The following is a 16,594-nucleotide window of genomic DNA, read 5'->3' as shown; positions in this document are numbered from 1 at the left end:
TGGACCTCCACTTCCCCTTCTTTAAAATGAGGTAGGACCACTCAGGCATGTCAAGTTCCTTGTACTGTATCAGGCATAGTTAGAGGGATGACGGGACTAAAGAGATGTCTAAGGGAGTGCTTGTCAGACCAAGGAGGCTGCTCAGCCCAGGCTGATCCAAACACTGGGCAGAGGTGGCTGGGCCCAGGCACAGTGGGCCATGGGATTTTATGCTCTACAGATGGCACAACAGGCTGCCTGAGTCCTGGGAACACTCTTCCACAGCCCAGAGGCTCTGGGTGCTCCCTGAGAGCAAAGAAAATGAGACCCCAGCCAGCCAGAGCATTCTCTCTGAATTCCTGAGCCAGAAATCCAGTTTCACCAGCAGCCTCTTTGACCTGGATTAGTTCCGAGGCCATCCCACAGGAATAAACCACTCCTGGCATATGATCGAATTAAGGTTCTTCAGCAAAGCAGAGGCTCAGCTATGGACCATGGCAAATTCATCAAGGAAAACCACTCTGCAGAAGGTCCTGGCCAGTTGGGACATTTATTTCCCTAAGCTGCAGATGAGGAAACCAAGCCACAGCTAGGCCCATCAGATAAATGACTTACTATATAGTGATAACCCAGATATGCCACAAGCACTTGGGTTGGGTCTTGAGCTGACTGACATTTTATCTAACGGGCGGAACCAACTCAATGGGCTGGGAAGCCAAGGCCCAAGAAGTCCCTGCCAAGACCCTAAAAGCTCAGCTATATGGTCCCAAAAGTTTAGAGAAAATCCTGGAACCTCTCTATCACTAGTCCCTGATCCTTGGCAATTGCTCGTGGGCCCTAAGCTGTAGCAGAACATGGGCACTTGTGACATTTACTGCGATACTGGTGTTTTCACAGAGCATAGCCCAGAATGGCCAAAGCCATCTATCTACCCCTTGTCCATCCATCCACCCATCCATCTACTCACTCACCCATCCACCCACCCATCCAGTCATCCACCTACCCATTCACCCATTCATCTACTCACCTATCCATCCACCCATCCATCTCCCCACCCACCCATCCACTCATCCACCTACCTACTTACCTACACATCCACCCACCCACTCACTCACCCACCCACTCACCCACCCATGCATTCACCTAGAGGTCCTTGCTCTCAACTGGCTCAATGTTAGGCACAAGGATAAGCCAGATGTGAGCCTGCCCTCAGTCCCATGGGGAAGACACTTGAGGAAGTGGGTGGCGCTGTGCAGTGTGGTTTGGGCTGGGATCGGGCATAGGGAGCCAGAGGAAGTGCCGGACTCAGGAGTGAAGACTCAGGGTAGGTTTCTGGCAGAGACCGAAGGATCAAAAGGAAAGGGTGTCCCAAGCAGAAGGAAGCAAATATATATACAAAGGCTGGAGTTGAGAGAGATCATTGAACACTTAGCAAACTGAGTAGTCTCTCTAGGAAAAAGACTTGAACACATGAAATCTTATACAAGGGTCAGTGCCACAAGTCTGAGGATGGTCTCCCAGATGTACTGAGATTTCAGAAGTCACCAAACTGTCACATTCAGCTTCTTGAATTCCTGGGGCCTGGGAAGCCCTTGCCTACACACTGTGCTGTTGGATCCTCTCAACAGTTTCCTGGATTTATTATAATGTGGGGAACACAGAGACCCCACTGAAAAAATTACCTGTGATTTACAAGGCAACAAATGAGGGAGCCAGGACTCGAGGTCCAGATTCAGCCTCCCAAACCACTGTCTTTCGCTGTACTGCAGCCCACCCCTGCTAACACTGCACCGCCCCTACCCACAACCCCTGTTCTCCTTTGCAGTAGTGCCGAGCCAGCAAAAAAGCAGCTCCAGTTCTGCTCAGAAGAGCTCAGGCCCAGGTTGTAGGGGTTAGGGGGCCGCGCTGGGCCACCAGAGCCGGTCAGGCCAGTCACTGTTCTTTGCCATGCACACTCTATGGGTGGGTTCCCTCCTGGCCTCACATCAAAAACTTTCCATCTTCTCATGGATGGGTCCTTCTCCTCCAGGAAGCCCACTCACCTGGGGTGATGGAAGGTGGTGGGAAAGGGCTTGGCCACCCACTCCCTCCAGGCTCTTACTTAGTCCCCACCACTAAGGTGATCTCTGAATGGCTGCAGCTCCTCTGCCCTGAGGCTGGGCCTGTAGCCCTCCTCAGCTAGGCAGTGACCAGAGGGTGTCATTCTTCCAGGCTCACTGGCCTTCTCAGGCAGAGTCGGGACTGCTTGCATTTACCCTGAGATTCCCTTCAGACCTGGGAGCTATTGTAGGGCAGAGCTAAAAATTCAGGTCCTCTGAGGACATGGGCCTCAGAGCCAGCCTGAGCCACCAAGCCCTTGGCAAGGGGCAGGGCAAAGCCTAGCCCTGGGAGTCTGGTCTCATCTCATTATTTCACAGGGCCTTGGCCTCCTCTGACCTCCAAGCCCTCTCTGTTGACTTGAGTGGAGCTTGGTGGTCCCTGGGGTCCCAGCCACAGCTGCCTCCTTTCATGCCCAGGAGGCGATTCCTGGTTGCAGCAGCCTGCGGCACAGGGCGGGGTAGGGGGCACCCAAGGGACCCTCAGCAGTGCTGGTGTTGCCAAGTGAGCAGCTATGTTTGTAAATATTCACCTGGCAGGGGGATCCAGCACTAGGTAGGAACTTGTCCAAAATACCAAGTGGTGTCACAGGCTGGGGGTGGCTGGGACTCTCCCACCTCACCATGTCCCCTGCTGATTCAGGGCACATGGAAGGTAGGTGGTGAGAGTTATAGCTCTCAAAATCCAGGGAGGGAAGGAATGGGAAGAAGGAGGCCCTGGCGGGAAGCATGGTGCTCAAAGGTGGCAGAGTGACAGGCAAAGCCCCACTCAGAGCACAGTCCCTGTGGAGATGGCCCTGGGCCCATGGCTGGGCTTCAAGAACCCTCTGCTGGTCTAGCCTCCTAGGCCCAACACTCTGGGCCAGGGGTGAGGAACCTTTTTTCTGCCAAGGGCTATTTGGATATTTATAACGTCATTCGTGGGCCATACAAAATTATCAACTTAAAAATTATCAACTTAAAAATTAGATTTATTGAATTTCAAGTCCCACCTGCGGTTTCCTTGCCAGGGCTAGACCAAATGATTTCGGCCCGTGCACCAGACGTTCCCAACCCCCGCCCTAGAACTTCACAATATATCTCAGTGGCTCCACCAGCACTACCTCCTAAACATCTCTCAAAACTGACCATCCTCTCTACCCCCATAGCCCCTGGCCCGGTGCAGCCACCACTGAGTGCAGTCCAGACTCCCACACCAGCCTCCTCACAAGGCTCCTGGCTCTGATCAGTGCTTACACTGATATCAATGTTACATGCTAGTCCCAAGCCTAGCGAGCAGCATATGATACACAGATGTGACCATATCACGCCACTGCTCAAAAACCTCACGTGGCTCCCTACTACCTTAGTACAAAAGTCCAAACTCCTTACGCTGACACTGAGGCCTTCCATGACTCTAAGATTCTTCCCTCCCCTTAGAATCACCCCAGCTTCCCTTTGTGTCGGCCTACAGTGGGGTGGGGATTCCAGGGTATCTGCAAACCTCTGAGGTCTTCAGAAAGGGTGGGGAAGCACAAGGCAAGCCACCAGATCATCAAAGAACCTGCCCAACTCCCAATGATTAACTGGGTGGGGGGTGAATCACAGTCTCTCCCAGGGCCCTGGGTCCCCAGCAAGAGAGCTAGGGAAAAGGTCCCAAGGGGTGTTCTGGTGCTGGACTGACCAGGTCCAAATCCTGACTCAGACTCTTGATAGCTATATGACATTGGACAAGTCACTTCACCCTCTGGGCCTCATCTAGAACAGGCTATGGACAGAGAGTGTGGTACCGGGCACACAGAAAGAAAACTCTCAGTAGATAGTAGCTGAAGCGGTTCCTCCATTCCTTTGCAGCCATCAGGGCACAAAGACAACTTGCAGAAGTACTTGCATTCACACCCTACCTTTGCAGCAGGCTCCTGGCACTGGGGAGGTGGCTGAGCTGGTCCCACTACTAACAGCCTCCATTTACAAAGGACGTGTGGGGCTCAGGGAGAGAGCTTACCACATCTCGATCAAAGCACAAAAGTCTGCCCTCCTGGGGACAGCCGATGGCAACAGCCACCTGCTCTGAGAAGCCGAGTGGTATTGGAGGCGTTAGCAGTGGTGGCAGAGGCTCCCTGGCAGCCGCGGGAGAAGGTCTGGCAGGGACCAGGGCAAAGAACAGCTCTATGAGAAGCTGCTGGCCCCTCAAAGGCCCCTCTGGCCCCCCCTCCATCTGCACACTGGGCAGTGCTGGCTCAGATCAACTCAAGAGCCAAGCAACCCAGCCTTAACCCCCACTCTGCCAGGTTGCAGGAGCCTCAATTCACACCCCTCTGCATGCCACCCTACCCCCTTCAGTCCTGGAGAGGAGTCTGCCAAATGGGTTGCTTAAGGACAAAGCCTCTTTACACATCCGTGACACTGACTAGGGGCCAGGGCCTGAGCCATGGACTGGGGCCTTGCAGCCAGCAGGAGTGGTGGGGGTGGCGAGAAGGAGTGGGTGTGGGGATGACAGGTCTCTGGTGCTAAAGGAGGCCTGCACCTTGTCCAGGAGGCTCCACCTCCAGCCCCTCCCAGGGGCTGCCTCCTCTGTCCACCCCTACAAGGTCACAGCCAGTCTACTTAAGGAGAGGAAGGAAACTGGGCACAGTCCCAGATAAAGCATCTGCTCAGAGATACTCTGGGCAGTGAGGACACTCCGGACCAAGGGTCAGGGTCTGCAGGTGGAAGATGCTGGCTCAGTTCCTCCACAAGACCCCAGGCAGCACAGTGGCCCTCCTTAATGTCCACCCATAGAGATATTTTCCTGGCTTGCCAGGGGGATGCCTGGAGCCAGAATCCACACCTGGGCCAGTTGGAACCAAAACTGAGCTCTGAACTCCTTCGGCACTTCTGGCGGACAGACTGGGACATCAAGGTCTCTCATGCAAGATCTGTTTCCAAGGGGTGAGAGATGGGGGGTGTGGATCAGGTATAGCCTATTTCCATGGCCAGCATGTGGCTGGGCACACAGTAAGCACCTATGACCACTGCTAGAGAGTGAAAGGCAAGTCCAGACTACAGGGCCCAGCTCACCCCCCACCCTCTCCCAGCCCTACTCACAGGGGGCTCTTCTGAGCCTTTTAGGACCAACCACTGTTGTCCACCCAAATCCAGCTCATCTCCTCTATATCAAAACCATCCCAGGACATGGCTTGATGCTCTCAGCTCCCTCTTGAGAGATGTTTGCACAACCTGCCTGGCAACTCTAGAGCCCACAGGCCTTGCAACACCTTCCCTGGGGCTGATACAGTTTCTACTGCTTACCTCACAAGAGCTTTCTGCACCAGCCACCCTCACCTGAAATTGGCACAAGCCTATCTAGGCCCCCAGACCCCAGCCTCTACTCTAGCCCACCTGGAGGAAGCTTTAAAGTGCACAAATGCCTGAGGACCCACCTTTGGCACACAAAGCCCTTTCCTCTTCCTTCTTGGAAGGTCCCCTACTTTTCTCTAGACATCTTCAGAGATTTCTTTAAATAAGACAAAAGCTTCCTTTAATGCTTCTCAGGGCTGCTCCTGGGACAGAAAATCCACTGGCCACAACCAAGGTCCTGGCTGAAAGAAAACTATTCAAGGTGCCAGAGCCAGGGAGCCACAGCAGTTCTGCCCCGGAAGTATGTGGCCCAGTCGCTAGGTTAAAAAAGAGCACAAATCTCACTGTAATACCTGTATGACCCTGACCTTGTCCCGGCATCCACCCGTCCACCCAGGACTCACGCTGATCTCTGCTGTAAGAGGGGCTTTCCCTCCATCTTCCTCTTGAGTTTTAATTAGAGTTGCAGAACCACAAATGATTGGGGCAGAACTGGGGCTGAGAGCTTCCCCAAGCCCGATTCATATACCCCAGGAGAGAAGGGCCCACAATTCAGGGTTGCTGGGCTACAGGGTGGCTCACCCACCGAGCCTCCCCGAGGAGCCTGATTATAGTCTGAAGGTTCAATTAAGCCTCTTGAATGTGCAAAGGCCCAGCTGAGGTTGGCTGTGCCTGACCAAAGTGCAGAGCCACCTGTCCCAACTAGCTGGAACTCACTGGGAACGTCCCTCCTCATAGCAATTCACTTGGTGTGGGACGCAGCCTCCACTGCCCTCACCCCACCCCACATTCTCATGCCAGCACCTCTCAAGAATCTCACTCACCCAAAGACCTAGTCAGGGACCATGGACCCACATGACCATAGCACCGGGAGGCCAGGCTCAAACAACACTTTCAGGAACTGAAAAATATAAATAGCCTTGAGAACAGAGGAGCAAAGAGAAACACAGTATCCTTCACAAGCTCTGAGATAACTTGTTCTTAATTACAAATCAGGTCCAACACAATTCTCAGAGCAAAGAGGAGCAGCAGAGGCTAAGACAGTGGCAGCGCTCCCTTTGGAAATATTTCCAGGGTACGACAACCAGGACTGATGGCGAAAATGAGCCCCAGCCTCACTGTCCCTCCCTGCACACCAAGCCCTGGGACAGAAGGCACAGCCCCGGAGTGCTGGCGAGGGCGATGGCACCACACAAGCAGAGGGAAACCCCCTGGCCAGGCCCCACTATGCAGACAGCCAAACCCTGGGGCTGCAACATGACCCTCTTCCCCACCAGCCAGTCCTCCTTAGGGCTGCCAGTGTTCTGGCCTCAGGAGCAGCGATCTGTTTCCACCGCTGCCCCAGACTGAGGATACACTGCAGACCCTACAGACTCAAGCTCAGTAAAGGGAACATGGGCTGCTCCTGGCAAGGCCATGCTCTCAGAGCTCAGCTGCAGGTGGCCAGGCCGCAGGGTACAGGATGGGATCTCCTCCAGCTAGCTGGAGGCTCCTTTAAGTAGGGAAGGTCCTGCTCAGATACGGTTGGGGCCATTGAGCTGGGGAGCAAGAGAGGGATTTGCTTGCCCCCCCCCTTCACTCAGGAGAATCTCGGGACGCCCTGCTCAGGGAGAAAGGCACAAAAGACAGAACCTGAGGCCCATCCTCAGTCACAGAGGGGGAGCAAAGAGATGAGGAGCAGGGTAGGAAGGAGAGTCCTGAGCAAAGGTCAGAGTGACAGAAGTGGGTTGTTAAGTCACAGGAAGAGCCTGTAAGATGCTGGGCTCCGGGGAAGGAGGCAGAGGACTGGCTGCACTGAGAACAGGGGCAGGAAGCTGACGCTGGGAGGATGCCATTTAGCTTCAGAGGGAAAAAGGCTGTGGTTGGTGTTGTCTATATGCCTCACACCTTTGAAATCACAGCCAGAAGCTAATGGCACCCACCAGCTCACCTGACCTAGTGCGCTGGGGTTTCAGGATGTAACAGTGCCCTAGGCAAGCTGTGTCCTTAGGTCCCTGGCAAAGGGACGGTTGCTGCAGCCAGAAGCCAACATGGGTCCTTTACCCACCATTCCAGGTGTCATTGTTTTTTTATCGCATGGACAATGAGCAGAGAAAAGAGTTTTGCTTTTGGTTAAATTTTGGTAAATTTTCCGGCAAATTTGATACAGCTTAATTTTCTGGCTTCCCCATACTTCGACAAAGTTTCTCTTCTGAATGCCACAAGAAGAAACAAGTCTGAATCTCACTCACTTCAGCAGAAGGCTGTGCTGATTCAAGGGACTCTGCCACCTCCTGAATCATCCCTCAGGAGGCCAGGGCTACACAGTAGCTGCTGCAGCCTCTCACTGCCCTCCGGCTGCCGGGTCCTGTTGTTGGCCAGTATGAACCCATGGCATCCACAGGGTTAATGCCAGGCTCAAGCAGCTCAGCCCTCAGCTGGGCAGGGAGCACTGAGAACTCAGGCCTCCTTTTCAAGGCCAGGGTGAATGGGAAATATGCAAATGACCGCCTGCCAAGGAAAGGCAGGGGAGGGCCAGCTGCTGGCAGGCCTGCATCTCTCCACTCTGGGCCTGTCACATGAAAGGGTTTTTATTCCTGCCACTGGCTCCGGCCAGGCCAGGCTGGGGCTGTTCTCACCGGAAAACAAAACTCTCTTTCAGACCAAAGCAAAATGAGGCCCTGGCTGGCCCAAGAAGGCTGTTAGACGCTGCTCATACTGACCCACCGGCAGCACCCATCACTCAGATTCTCACTGAATCCACCATTCTCCAGAGGGAGCTGGAGGCTCTGTGGCTTCTGAGGAAAGCACGGTGTTGGGTCAGAGGGGTGGGACCAAGAAATGGGATGGCCCATTCTGATGCTCTGTTGGTTTTACCCTTTTCAAAAATACTGGATGGGCCTGAGGTAGCAACCTAATTATTTTTATTTTTTAAAATATGTTTTTATTGATTTTAGGGAGAAAGGAAGGGAGAGGGAGAGATAGAAACATTATCGATTGGCTGCCTCCTGCATGCCACCAACTGGGGATCGAGCCCGAAACCCAGGCATATGCCCTGTCCAGGAATCTAACCGGCAACCTCCCGATGCGGGGGGCAATGCTCAACCACTTAGCCACACTGGCCAAGCACAAGCTTTATTTTTATACGGGGAACTTTCAGTAATTCTCATGGTGTTTGTGGAAAAGGAAATGGGAAAGAAAGTGTGATGTTAAACATAAGGCCTTGCAGTGCACAGAGGGGACTTTTAGGAATGGAGGCCACATGTATTCTCCACCTGCCACTCACAGTGCTGCTGCCACTGGTGTCCTTGCAATGTGGATGGGCTTGTAGTAACTCAGAGCCCCGTGTGTGCCATCACCAGCTTCTGAAACACTTCAGGGCTTGGACTCCATCCTCAACAGAAGCAGCAGAACAAGGTCAGACTTCAGTCTCCTTCAGACTTTTAGAGGCCAGAAATGCTGCTTTGCTGACACCCTGGGGCCACCAGGAACTGCCCATTAACCATGGCACAAATCTTGTACCCTACGCATCGTGGATGCTACTCAAACTCCTGTTAACAGGAGACAATGACACAGCAAGATTGTTTAGCCTAAGAGGCAATCTAGGACAAAACCACTTAAGAAGGAATTCTGGCCCAACTGGTGTGGCTCAGTGGTTGAACATCGACCCATGAACCAGGAGATCGTGGTTTGATTACCAGTCAGGGCACATGGCCGGGCTTCGGGCTCGATCCCCAGTAGGGGGCGTGCAGGAGGGATCCAATCAATGATTCTCTGTCATCATTGGTGTTTCTTTCTCTCTCTCTCTCTCTCTCTCTCCTCTCTTTGAAATCAATAAAAATATATTATAAAAAAAAGAGAGAAGGAATTCTGAACCAACAGGAGGGCAGGTGGACACTCCACAGGCCTCCTTAAATCCACGGGAAATGCGCCTCTTCAGCCTCTCAGCTCAAAAAAGTGCCCATCTCTGATGACTGTCCAGTTGCCCTCTCCTCAGGTCTTCCTACTGTTAGTTAGGGCCACACAGTGTCTGCAGAGAGTTCATGGAGCTGCCGTGAGAGGAGAAAGGACACTTAAGATGAAAGGGGGGCTTCAAGGGTCACAGCCTTCCCTGCCGTCTGACCTGTGGCAAGGCAACTGGAGACACAGAGATCCAATTCTTCCACAAGCCCACCGGCCAGAGGAGGGACTGCACACACTCCCTTTCCGTCCACCACCCCAGACAGAGCCAGGCTTGGGGAGACAGCCTGTAGGCAGGGTGGGGGGCTGAGGATAGATGAGTCAAAGGTGTTCCCCTGAGAACTACATCCAGCCCATCTGCTGGAAGGTACTGTCACCATTAATACTGAAGTTCTCCAGCTACGAAGCAGGGTCCCGGGGTCTAGGTGGCTTCATGCAGGCCAAGATCTTAGGGGGCCAGAAGCACTGCCTCTTCCAAAGTCAAGGGGTCACTGCAGGCCTGGATGGGTCCCAGCTGAGTGCCCTTTCTCCGTGCTGATAACTGCCTTCCCCTCATTGGCCTCTAGGGCCGCGCCATCCCAGCCTCTGGCCCACCTCCCTGTCCAGTCTTACTGACTGGCCCACAGCGCATCTTGCTGCTCTCTCTGTCCCAGCTCTGACTACCTCTCATCCCCATCTCTGTCCTTGCTGTGTGGCCTCTAGCTTCCTTGCTGTCCTATCTCTGGTTGACTTTATTGTCCCTCCCAGTGGCCTATCTGCCTATTTGGCAGGATCTGCAGTCAGTGCCCAGGATGGTTTATTGCCATGGCTGGGACAGGGGTTGGTCGTCAGGAGGAGCCCCACAGGGAAGTCTTAGCCCCAACAATCCTGGAGGCAAAAACAGGACTTTGTAGCAGGGCCAAATCCTGCTCGGCCTCTCAGGATCCACCTCCTGTGCTGGTGGGCCAGGCTGCAGTGTGCTGGGAGTAAGGCAGGGTTCCTGGCAGGTTTGGTTAGTGAGATCTGTCCCAGAGCTGCCCATTCAACATGTCCTCTCTCATTCCTCCAATAGCCATCAATCACTAGGTCTGTTCCTGGCCCGACAGGTGCCAACCCAGATTGGCTTATCCCAGGGTCTGAAACTAAGGTCCCTCACTGGCACCACCCTGGCCTGGCTTCCTGCTCTAAAACCCCAGGAGACAGCTATCTCAGAATTCATGCCTGAATGGATATACGGCAAATTGGAAGCTAGCCACCCCCAACTCCAAAGATACCCCCAGAAAAATGCCTGGAGCAGCTGTTGCTAAAAGAAAGGTGCCTCCAGGAAGAGTAGGTGAATAGGCACAGGTGGGACTTCTTGAAATTTGAAATCCTTCGGGCTCTGAGATTACAGGTTGGGCCTCAGAATAGCTAGCTCAGCTTGGCTCAGAATTTGTCCCAGTCCACTTCCCATCTTCCCACTTCTGCCTGTCACAGACCTCAAGCTTCAGATGAATCAGAAGCCACACAAAGGAACTAGATCTGGGAAGCAACCATGGGCTCCGAGAGTAGCTGGGTGATGATGGGAGGCCACCCCTGGGCATGCTGACAGACAACACCCAGGGCCTAAAGTAGCCTCTTGCCCACAGTGCTCCCCTCCTGGGGCCCAATGGGTGGTTAGTGGTGCTCTGGCCAGGCTAAGGCAGGGAGTGGAGCCATCTCATCAGACCATCCAGTGAGCTGTGGACCTTGACTGGGGCCTCCTCTCAACTCTGCTTGGCGAGAGCTAGCAGCCTACTGGGAGATTGGAAACTTGGAGCTCTAAGGAAACAATAGGATCTTGTCCTCAGAGAAGACTGTCTTCCACAAAACCAGTCATCCTGCAGCTGCAGGTTCCATCATTCATTCATTCATTCATTCATTCATTCATTCATTCATTCATCAAACACTTCCGGAGCTCCTTCTCTGTTCTGGGGTCTCAGCACTAAGGGCTGTCCAGTGAAGGCTGACCTGGCCCCGCTCACAAGGAGTCCATACCTGCTTTCCCCTACTGTTTCTAGCATATGATAAAACACGTCATTATTAAAATAAGCTATTCTCAGAGAACTCTTCATATCATTCATGTATGCAATAACACTGATGCACATTGTGTGCCCAGCCCTGAGTTGGGGCACAGAGAGGAGGCACCTTGGCCCTGTCCTCAAGGTCAAAGGGTGCCCGATCAGCATGGCTCAGTGGTTGAGTATCAACCCATGAACCAGGATACCGAGGTTCGATTCCTGGTCAGGACACATGCCTAGGTTGTGGGCTTGATCCCTAGTAGGGGGCGTGCAGGAGGTAGCCAATCAATTACTCCATCATTGATGTTTCTATCTCTCTCTCTCTCTTTCCCTCTCTCTGAAATCAATAAAATAACTTTTTAATTTTTTTTTAAAAAAAAGGTCAAAGGGCTAGTGAAGGAGGCCAAAGACTAGTTCAGTTGAGTGTGTGCCACCAGGGATACATGTGGCTTATGGGGTGCAGGGATAGTGTCACCTTGGTCATCCAAGTTTGGGCTGTATATCCTAAAAGCAGTCACTATACAGAATGAAGCCCATACTGCCTGGCCTGGCATCCTAGGGCCTGGTGGCCTCACTGACTAAGCAGAGTAGGTCCCTCAGTTAGTCCTATTGCCTATGTGAGGACACAGGTTGGTCTCCCTGGAATGCCTTTCCTTCCCTTTCTCTCTTTCTGTGTGTCAGAATCCCATACCCCCTTTCAAAAAGGCCTAGCTCACATTGTTATAACTTTAGCTGACACTTAATGAGTCCTTTCCTGTGTGCCAGTCATTGCTCTTGGCACTTCACACCTGTCCTCCCTTAAACTCTCCCCTGTCCAAGGACTGCTTCCTTGCCTTGCTCACTAACAAGCCTGCTGGAGGAGCTCAGACTCTGGCGCCTCCCTGGACTGGAAGTCTGACAATGGGGTCTGGCTCACAGCTCTTAGGAGCTGCTTCATCATTGAACCTCCCTGTGTCTCAGCGCCTCATCTAGTAAATGGGGAAAACAGCATTACAGTGTTGTGGGGAAGATTAAAGGAAAGCTTGGGGAATTGTAGAACACAGTGCTGACACATGGTAGGTGCTCAGGGAAACAGCAGGCAAGTCAGCAAGTCTGCAACAACACTTCCCCCCATAAGAAACCCTTTCCCACCCATAGTGCTTTATTCAGTGAATACCTGAGTGCCTGCCATGGGCCAAGCACTGGCTAGTTACACAATGCAACTTCTATTATAAAACACCTATAACGTTTTCCTCTTTTTGCAAATAAGCCAAAGCTTTGTGCTCACGTATCCTGCTTGTTGTGTATATTGGACCGCCCTGGGTCCCAACTGGGGCTGAGCCAAATTCGGCCTTTTGAAGGTCAACCTAAGAGACCTTAATCACAAGGAACAGAAAACTAGCCAGAGAGTTCTGCTGCCCCCTGGTGTCAGTGTACTCTCACTGGGACCACCCCTGTATCCTACCACAGGCTGGGCAGGGTGCGAAGGCCTTGAGGTCAGAATTCTCCTACATAGTGGTGTACTGTGTGCAAATCCAGCCTTTCTTTTGTGAGGTATGTCCTCAGCTGTTCTGCTTGGAGTTCCACTATCTATCAAGGTCCTAGCTGCCTTCTTCTTGGGCTCTCTGGCATGGCCCCAGACCTCACACCAGTCTTCCACCCTTATGAGAGCCTGGAGCGGGGAGGGGGAAGGCCTGATAGGGCTGAACTGAGCTAGGCTGTGCAGGTCTGCACCTGCCCTGGACACGGACAGCAAGACGGCTTCCACACCATGCTATGCTACCAGGGCCAGCCCCCAGGGTCACAGCTGAGGCTTCCTATCTTCCCCTTCCTGGAGCTCAGCCTCAAATGGGCCACCCTTGGGCCACATCTATTCTCATACACTTCACAACAGCCTCTCATTGCTCTCCCAGGCTGCACTCTCCTCTTGCTGGCTCAGCCTGTCCACTACAGCTAATCGAGAGCTTCTCTGTCCCCTAAATGAAAGCCTCTCCGCCAGAATCCTCCACCTACAACCCAGGCTCCCTAGTCACGAGACCTTGAAGACTCACCCGTACCATAGTTCTTTTTTTTAAAAAATATATCTTTATTGATTTCAGAGAGAGGAAAGACGAGGGAGAGAGAGAGATAGAAACATCAATAATGAGAGAGTCAATGATCAAGCCCGAAACCAGGGCATGTGCCCTGACCGGGAATCGAACCCTGATCGCCTGGATCCTAGTTCGACGCTCAACCGCTGAGCCACGCCCGGCCGGGCCCTACCATAGTTCTTACTCCACATCTTTGTTGGCCTGACTTTCTCTATCTGGAGTTTGGCCTTCCTGCCTTTGACAAGCACCCCTCTATGCTGGAAAAGTCGACTCTGTGGCAACTGCTGGCCAGGTATATGGTTGAGCAGACTGGACCCTGCACAAGGGCATGAGGCTGCATCAGCCTAGAGAAAGGAGTACCATCTTAGAAGTTCACCTGCTTTACACAATGGTGCCGTATAGGCAGGCAGAAGTGTCAATCCATTGCTCCCATGGTCCTGAGTGCTGACTGCATGGAGACCAGGCACAGCATCTGACTATTTTATCTCTTTCTTTGTTTACTACTCAACACACAGGTGAAATGTGGGATGGCTTCCCCAGTGGGAGCAGGACAGATGCAGCCTCTGCTCTTGAGGGCTCAGAGCACATGGCTGCCTCTCCCAGATAGTCAGTTCCTCCTCCAAGCAGCTCCCCTACTCTTTTTGTCCCTCATTCTCTCCCTGTGGCCTCTTGGAGTCAGTCTTTGTCAGACTGGGTGGCAAAAAGCACATCACTCTACTAAAGGGTGACACCACCTTGGAGGTCTTCTCCTGTTTCTGGCTGAGCCAAAGGGTTGTGGCAGCTGCAAGGCAGAATATTTTCTCAGTTTTAGCTTAGGAGTCCCCTCTGCCCCTAGAGAAAGGCTGGAGTCCCAGTGAAGTCCCAAGCAAAGTGGATACATGATCTGGGAATGCCCCAATGTGTGTCTGGGGTGTTCTCTCCAACAAGTGCCTCAGTCGTTTAGAACAAGTGTGGCATCTTTGAGGAAATTACTGTTTGCATTGAGAAGTTTGGGCCCTATGGAGGCAGCTGCCACTTGCATAAAGAGTCGCCCTTCTTGACCACTCCAAGGCTCCTGGCCAGTCCCTCAGTAAGGCAATTTCTCCATTTGGGGAGGCACCTGACCACTTTGAGAAATGCTCCACAATGAAGCAGGACAGAAGGCGAGTTTGAGTCAGTGCCTGCTGAACCTCACTTTCAGACAAGGACCCTGCACTGTGAGAGGTTTTTGTTTTCACAGGCTATTGATGACTCCTGCCTCATGTGGCCTTGTAGCTCTCAGATACCTCCCAGCAGCCACACACAACCAAGGCTCCAGAGAGCTGTCCTTGGACCCATGGCTGGTGGGGGCCTCCTAAGGGTAGGGCAAAGGGGTCCTGGTTCTAGAGAAAGGCTCTGAGACCCTCACCCAGGCAATAAAGGGTGGCTGTTCCTATCATCATCATTTCTTGTTTGTTTTTCTAACCCTCACCCAAGGATATTTTTTTCCATTGCTTTTCAGAGAGAGTGGAAGGGAGAGAGAGAGAGAGAGAGACGTCAATGTGAGAGAGATACATCCATTGGTTGCTTCCCAGAAGCTCCCCAGCCGGGGCTGGGGATCAAGCCTGCAACCGAGGTACATGCCCTTGGCCAGACTCAAACGCGAGACTCTTCAGTCCACAAGCTGACACTCTAACCACTGAGCCAAACCAGCCAGGGCTGTCATCATCTTTGATAACCCCTGCTCCTCACTCCTGACCCCAGCTCTAGCCCTGACCTTGCCTATTGGATGAGCACATCAGGCCCAGAGTGGCCCTGCACGGATACTGGCAGACAGAAGGAGCTTAGGGAGAGAAGGGGATTAGAGAGGCCTCCCCAGCTCCCCAGCTCAGGAGAGGTGTCCCTGTGGCCTGACTCAGGGCAATGGGCAGTGGATGGGAGGAAAGACTACCTGGTCCACCAACTTTCTAGTTTCGGGCCTCATACCATCAAACACTTAGCAATCAGTTAAAACCTCAGACGGAACCCCCAGTCTGCCAGATATTATCTGTTTAACATTGGACAAGTCAATTAATTTCTGAATCTCAGTAAAAAGGGGAAAGCACCACCAACCTCCTAGGATTTGCTGTGAATATTAAATAACAGGCAAAGTTTCAGGTAAGAATTCCAAAAGGTCGACTCCCCCTGCCTTGTTTGGCTCAAAAAGAACCTTATCGCCTCCTCTGATGCTGCTGTTTGTAAAATAATAAACACTAACATTCGCAGAGCATTTGCTCTGGGCCAGGTCCAGCTTAAGACCAGTTTCAGGTTCAAGCATTTCACAGACATTATCAGGCTCAATCGACACATGAAGGGGGTGGGGTGGGGGTGGGGCGGAGAACCTCGGGCGGTACAAGGGGAAGCTCAGGGAGGGGAGCGCTGGTGCGGGCACAACTGGTGGGTGAATGGGCCCCTTGGGAGACCCCAGTGTGTGTGGAGGGAAGGGGGCGAAGTGCTGAGCAGAGATTCAGAAGAGGTCCTCACAGCCTCCTGAGACACTGCGGGGTGAGGGGCTGACTCCTGTGAGGGGAGGTGGGGACACGAGCCCTGGGCAAAGCTGAGGAGCCAAACGAACCTCTCTTCACAAAAATCTTGTGTTCCGGCTGAAGGGTGGGCAGGGAGGAGTCGTGGAGAGACTCCCTTACCGAGATCAGGAAGCCCCAGGCCAGTCCTGGTTACGTTGCTGACCTGCTGCGGAACCTCTGGGATCAACACCCTCTGTCTCCGACCCTGGAGATGGACAAGGATTCGCTAAGTCCGTCTCTGGCCTCGGCCTTGGGGGGACGAGCGGGCTCTGGGCCTGCCTGAGGGTCCTCGCGCTGAGGGGAGGGGGCCGCGAGAGCTGGAACGTCGTTGTGCGGTCCCGGAGAGCAAGGCCCCGCATTTCTGCAGACCCACCCAGCTCTCCCCCAAACCCGCCCGGAGCTCGCCAGAATTTGGGGGGTAAGGGGTGGCCTGGGCGGCCTGGGCCTTGAAAGGACGGCTTGGCAGCTAGGGCTGGGCACTCACTCCCACTCGGACCAAGGTCCCAGCGCGCCGGGGCTGGGGGTGAGGGACGAGGACAGGACGGGGTCTTACCCGCGAACAGCCACAGAGAGCCCCCCGAGACGAGGAAGAAGGTCAGCATGTCAGTCAGCGGGGCCCGGCCTGGCCCGGCACAGCCTCCCGGGCCTCAGCC

The 16,594-nt window shown here is 53.4% G+C and overlaps 1 protein-coding gene across 7 annotated transcripts in view; it reads right to left on the bottom strand.

Annotated features, from left to right (window-relative positions):
* ACSL6 (acyl-CoA synthetase long chain family member 6) overlaps positions 1–16,594 on the bottom strand; it is a 57,998-nt gene extending 41,404 nt beyond the window's left edge. For 2 of the 7 annotated variants that reach the window (XM_016197099.2, XM_016197100.2), the window contains exon 1: positions 16,495–16,593. In XM_016197099.2, the coding sequence (XP_016052585.2) occupies positions 16,495–16,543 (49 nt within the window). In that variant the 5' untranslated portion in view covers positions 16,544–16,593. Of the gene's footprint in view, positions 1–15,991; positions 16,147–16,494 lie in introns of all 7 variants that reach the window. The other 5 variants (XM_087816402.1, XM_087816403.1, XM_016197101.2 and 2 more) reach the window with 5 other exon arrangements.

The sequence above is a fragment of the Miniopterus natalensis genome, chromosome 4 (assembly GCF_054644295.1).
Source record: "Miniopterus natalensis isolate mMinNat1 chromosome 4, mMinNat1.hap1, whole genome shotgun sequence".
Classification (NCBI taxonomy): domain Eukaryota; kingdom Metazoa; phylum Chordata; class Mammalia; order Chiroptera; family Miniopteridae; genus Miniopterus; species Miniopterus natalensis.
Note: the sequence above shows the minus strand (reverse complement) of the source record. Positions and strands in the feature narration are given on the sequence as shown.